Here is a 5,983-nt window from a genome sequence, read left to right on the forward strand (position 1 = left end):
TAAAACCACCATGTGAAGAAATATGGAAGCATTTTAGGGTATACATGAAATTTGAATGCTGCTCAAACCACGGGTTAACTCTATGGCCTGGACTCTGTCTGATATCTTTGGTTTACTCGTCTCTCATAAGATCAAGGGAATTTGCAATTCATCTAAATCCATGATCTTCATCGGGCATAAAATATTTCTTCTTTAGCTCTGTAGGAGTGGGTTTGATCTGGTAGTTCATGGCTATATGTGCCACTGCCAATTGGTAGTTACAGGACTCCGATTGCTGTATCAGTTGCAGATGCAACATAGCATAAACAATAGTTGAAATGGTTTGGCTGAGGAGCTCAAGCTTAATGTGTTTCCTTTGGTTCATATCTTCTCTAAATATCCCTTTCAGAACGAACTTTTCAACTTTGTAGTTGAATTTCTTATCTATTAGTGCGTGGTCTTAACAAATTATCCATAGAAATTTAGATCTTAGTTCTGTATTGTGGGTACATTTGTTGTGGTTGAGGTCCATATACAGTAGTCCATGTAAGTGTTGCAACTCATCGATTGAACTTCTGATCCCTCAGTGTGATAAGTACAATCATAAGCTATACTTGCCGGGATGCTACACGCTTCTTTTGTTAACACATAGAATCTGTCCTTTCTTTCATTAACTGAAGAGATTTGTATTATGTGAATTGCATTCTCTATGTCTCTGTTTTTTATTGCTTGAAATTCTGGACTCTACATCTCCTATCAAGGAATTTTTTGTTGTTTCATCTTAGCTCATTTTCTTGCTTTTGGCATTTTGAGGGTTTTTAAAGGGATTATTTTGACTGATTTTCTCATTTGTAAACTGGACCTCAGGTTGAGTGCACCATTCCTAAAGATGATGGAACTTTAGCCTCATATGTAGGCTTTAGGGTGCAACATGACAATGCACGGGGACCCATGAAGGGAGGGATACGCTACCATCCAGAGGTGAGTTTATGATCGCTGATATGTAGTAACTGCTAACGATTGGCAATATCTGCATGCAAGATCTTTTATGTCCTATTAAGGCAACTACATCTATGTTGAGTTACTTGATGTTACATCTATCTCTAGTTTGATGTTTTGGAAACATATATGGCTGTTGCAGATGCAACATAGCATAAACAATAGTTGAAATGGTTTGGCTGAGGAGCTCAAGCTTAATGTGTTTCCTTTGGTTCATATCTTCTCTAAATATCCCTTTCAGAACGAACTTTTCAACTTTGTAGTTGAATTTCTTATCTATTAGTGCGTGGTCTTAACAAATTATCCATAGAAATTTAGATCTTAGTTCTGTATTGTGGGTACATTTGTTGTGGTTGAGGTCCATATACAGTAGTCCATGTAAGTGTTGCAACTCATCGATTGAACTTCTGATCCCTCAGTGTGATAAGTACAATCATAAGCTATACTTGCCGGGATGCTACACCCTTCTTTTGTTAACACATAGAATCTGTCCTTTCTTTTATTAACTGAAGAGATTTGTATTATGTGAATTGCATTCTCCATGTCTCTGTTTTTTTATTGCTTCAAATTCTAGACTCTACATCTCCTATCAAGGAATTTTTTGTTGTTTCATCTTAGCTCATTTTCTTGCTTTTGGCATTTTGAGGGTTTTTAAAGGGATTATTTTGACTGATTTTCTCATTTGTAAACTGGACCTCAGGTTGAGTGCACCATTCCTAAAGATGATGGAACTTTAGCCTCATATGTAGGCTTTAGGGTGCAACATGACAATGCATGGGCAACTACATCTATGGTTGAGTTACTTGATGTTACATCTATCTCTAGTTTGATGTTTTGGAAACATATATGGCTGTGCGTGCACTGAAATTGCTATAATGGAAACCTAATATGGCTTTCTTCTTGTTTAATATTGAGCAATATGGGAAGTATAAAGCACAAGGAAAATTATGAATCTTACTTCCTTTTTAAGTTAGTAGTACTTTGAGATATTAACATAACCCTTTTTGCAATTCATCCAGTTTGCAACAATCATTTCAGAGAATGCTATAAATAATCTATTTATCGCTGGGGTATGCAGGTTGACCCAGATGAGGTAAATGCCTTAGCACAACTAATGACATGGAAGACTGTTGTAGCTAACCTACCATATGGGGGAGCAAAGGGTGGTATTGGTTGTGAACCACGCAGTTTAAGTTTCAGTGAGTTAGAAAGGCTTACTCGTGTATTTACTCAGAAGATCCATGATTTGATTGGAGTCCACATAGATGTTCCAGCACCTGACATGGGAACTAATTCACAGGTCTTTTCCATGATTCCTATTCAAAGAGTTAGATTTATTAGCTCCGAGATTTAATACATATTTCTTCAATATCCACTATGCTTACATGGTTGATGTGAACAGACAATGGCCTGGATATTAGACGAGTATTCAAAATTCCACGGATACTCACCTGCAATTGTTACTGGAAAACCTGTTGTAAGTATATAAATCTTTATTCCAAAAGACCTCACCAACCTCTTGAGTGTATAATTTACATAGCGTTTTGATGTTAGAAATATTCTTTTGTGATGGATAGGATCTAGGTGGATCCCTTGGCAGGGATGCTGCAACTGGTAGAGGTGTTATGTTTGCAACAAAAGCTTTATTAGCTGAGTATGGTAAAAGCATCTCAGGTCAACGTTTTGTAATCCAGGTAGATTGTTTTTCTCTTCAGCCTTTACTGTGAATGTAAGTCTAGCCGCATAAAAAAAACACCATCTTGCTTGCCTTTCTTTGAATTTACTAGTTGCACTAATTGCATCAAAGAAACTCATTACCATGCTTTTGCTTTACTCAAAGGATATCTATGGACACTAAATGAAATGAAATTGGCTGCATAAATATGGCAATGAACCATTACATACTGAAATACATTCTTGAACCAAAACCTCTCTGACCTTTTCAGGGTTTTGGAAATGTCGGTTCCTGGGCAGCTGAACTTATCCATGAAAAGGGTGGAAAGATTGTAGCAGTTAGTGACATTTCAGGAGCTATAAAGAACAGCAATGGCCTTGACATTCCAGCTTTAATGAAGCACACAAAGACTAATGGTGTTGTTAAAGGATTTAAAGCAGCAGATTCAATTGATCCCAAAACTCTCTTGCTTGAAGACTGTGACGTGCTCATCCCTGCTGCTTTAGGTGGTGTTCTGAACAGGTCAGTATCCATCCAATTTAAGTTTCACAAGACCATCTGGCATTTGGAAGTTGACAGGGATTTGAAAGTACTTTTTAATTCAATTGACAAAACACTGCATTGCATAGGCTACTTTGTTGAGATTTAGTTTTGATACATATATTCCATAATCACTGTTATTGCAAAGTTGGAGATGCTAATTTAGTAATTTGATTGCTACTGTTACTTTTGTTCTTATATAATAAGGTTGGAAATGACTTCGTTGTTACCTTGCATCGGATTCTTATTTCAGGTGTTCTTTATGTTGTTACATTGTTTGCAGAGTTTCAGCTCAACTTTTATGTCTTGGACCTTACGAAGAAGTTCACATATCTTCATTTGAAGTAAATGTTTATAGATACATACCAATTTTATTTAGCTGGCATGAAAGCCTTAAATCTGTAAAACAAGATTAATTCTTAGTAATGAATTTGCTGAAACTATTGAGTGCATAATTCAAATGTATACAAAAATTTCACCACTATTAACAAATCCACAATGGCTACGAATGGGTCACATATTTACCACTAATTACAAATCTAGTACCACCAATATTCTCCTGAATCACCAGGGCCTGTTTCAAAAGTCCCTAAAACTATAAATCCTCATTCATAATATCCCAGGGTATGACTCATATGCTATAGAACCACTTTTAGCTAAGAGATATAGGCCTATGATGAGTCGTAGGTTTTATGTTCTGTGTAGCTATTGTATTGAAATTATTGTCTCTTACTGTTAGGAGCAACTTGAAATTATTGTCTGTGACCATTAGGATCAAAGCTTTTGTGTTAAAAATGGATTATAGGTCAATTTGCAGACAATCTTATAACAGTTGCAGTTGACACTGTACAATAGATGAAAGAAATAGTTTGAAGACAATCTGATAGGCCGTTGCAGTTGACACTGTACTGTAAATGAAATAAATACTTTTTAGTAATTATATTTACAGGCGTTTCACTTGGTTAAGGAATATAGTAATCATTTTTTTATCATTCTTCTTAATAGTTTACCTCTTTTTTGCACTTGTAGTTCTTCAGGCTGTGCCACTAGTTTTAGGGTGACTAACTCGGTAGGCCAGAGATGTCCAAAGTACTGTGGCTCTAAGAGTTTCTACTGTCTTCAGGGGCTTTTAGATACCTTTTAGGACTTCACAGGACACTTGTTTCCAACGATCCATATCTCTCTGAATGGAAGAACCACTTTCTATAGTCATGGTACACTTTGCTTTATACTTTTCATGGTATATCTCTCTGAATGGGAGAACCACTTTTTATAGGCATGGTACACTTTGCTTTATATTTTTCATGGTATATTATAATTTTTCAAGACGCTTTTCCGGTTGTGGACTTTTAGCCCTCTTCTTTTTGTCTCATTTTACAGCCATGGTGTTAATCTCAGTACATTTACATTGTTTGTTAGGCTCACCATGGTGTTATTGTGTTAATTCTAGTACATTTACATTGTTTGTTAGGCTCACTGGTGTTTTACCACGCTGTCTCTGGCTTGATAACATAGGGACTTTGGCCTTTAAAATTCATAAATACTCTGTCCCATTAGCCTAACACATTTTGTACACATAGGCACCCAGGCCTCAATGGAACTTGGCTCACCAGCTTATTTTGCACTTGCTCATCAGCTTAAGTAATACATGTACATTTACAAGATCGTTTGGGATTTTAGTTGTGATACTCTTCCCCCTTATTGTCCTTAGTGCATTATATGCCATGTAACATCCAACTTTTTCCTTTTGAAGCTCTGTTTCTTGCCAGGGACTGACTGCATGCCTTTGTTTTTCAATTGACAAAACACTGCATTGCATAGGCTACTTTGTTGAGATTTAGTTTTGATACATATATTCCATAATCACTGTTATTGCAAAGTTGGAGATGCTAATTTAGTAATTTGATTCCTACTGTTACTTTTGTTCTTATATAATAAGGTTGGAAATGACTTCGTTGTTACCTTGCATCGGCTTCTTGTTTCAGGTGTTCTTTATGTTGTTACATTGTTTGCAGAGTTTCAGCTCAGCTTTTATGTCTTGGACCTTACGAAGAAGTTCACATATCTTCATTTGAAGTAAATGTTTATAGATACATACCAATTTTATTTAGCTGGCATGAAAGCCTTAAATCTGTAAAACAAGATTAATTCTTAGTAATGAATTTGCTGAAACTATTGAGTGCATAATTCAAATGTATACAAAAATTTCACCACTATTAACAAATCCACAATGGCTACGAATGGGTCACATATTTACCACTAATTACAAATATAGTACCACCAATATTCTCCTGAATCACCAGGGCCTGTTTCAAAAGTCCCTAAAACTATAAATCCTCATTCTTAATATCCCAGGGTATGACTCATATGCTATAAAAATGAATTGGCTTCCAAAGAATCGTTTAAAAAATGCAAATAAAACAGAACCACTTTTAGCTAAGAGATATAGGCCTATGATGAGTGGTAGGTTTTATGTTCTGTGTAGCTATTGTATTGAAATTATTGTCTCTTACTATTAGGAGCAACTTGAAATTATTGTATGTGACCATTAGGAGCAAAGCTTTTGTGTTAAAAATGGATTATATATCAATTTGCTGACAATCTTATAACAGTTGCAGTTGACACTGTACTATAGATGAAAGAAATAGTTTGAAGACAATCTGATAGGCCGTTGCAGTTGACACTGTACTGTAAATGAAATAAATACTTTTTAGTAATTATATTTACAGGCGTTTCACTTGGTTAAGGAATATAGTAATTATTTTTTTATCATTCTTCTTAATAGTTTAC

At 35.5% G+C, this 5,983-nt stretch overlaps 1 protein-coding gene across 1 annotated transcript; it reads left to right on the forward strand.

Annotated features, from left to right (window-relative positions):
- Positions 1-844: 844 nt before the first annotated feature.
- LOC149241108 (glutamate dehydrogenase 1-like) lies at positions 845-3,335 on the forward strand. The gene is made up of 5 exons (XM_089367445.1): positions 845-960; positions 2,057-2,278; positions 2,381-2,455; positions 2,556-2,672; positions 2,925-3,335. Exons 1-5 carry the CDS (start codon positions 931-933, stop codon positions 3,300-3,302), a joined length of 822 nt encoding a protein of 273 aa, XP_089223571.1. The 5' UTR covers positions 845-930; the 3' UTR covers positions 3,303-3,335.
- The last annotated feature ends 2,648 nt before the right edge of the window (positions 3,336-5,983 follow it).

Source organism: Pinus tabuliformis, chromosome 8, assembly GCF_031772625.1.
Source record: "Pinus tabuliformis cultivar Carrire ecotype Pingquan chromosome 8, CPIR1, whole genome shotgun sequence".
In the NCBI taxonomy this organism is placed as follows: domain Eukaryota; kingdom Viridiplantae; phylum Streptophyta; class Pinopsida; order Pinales; family Pinaceae; genus Pinus; species Pinus tabuliformis.

Coding starts and splice junctions, on each gene's coding strand:
- LOC149241108 (XM_089367445.1), top strand. CDS start 931: ATGAAGGGAGGGATACGCTACCATCCAGAG. Junction 2,279..2,380: donor ACATGGGAACTAATTCACAG/GTCTTTTCCATG, acceptor TGATGTGAACAG/ACAATGGCCTGGATATTAGA. Junction 2,673..2,924: donor GTCAACGTTTTGTAATCCAG/GTAGATTGTTTT, acceptor TGACCTTTTCAG/GGTTTTGGAAATGTCGGTTC.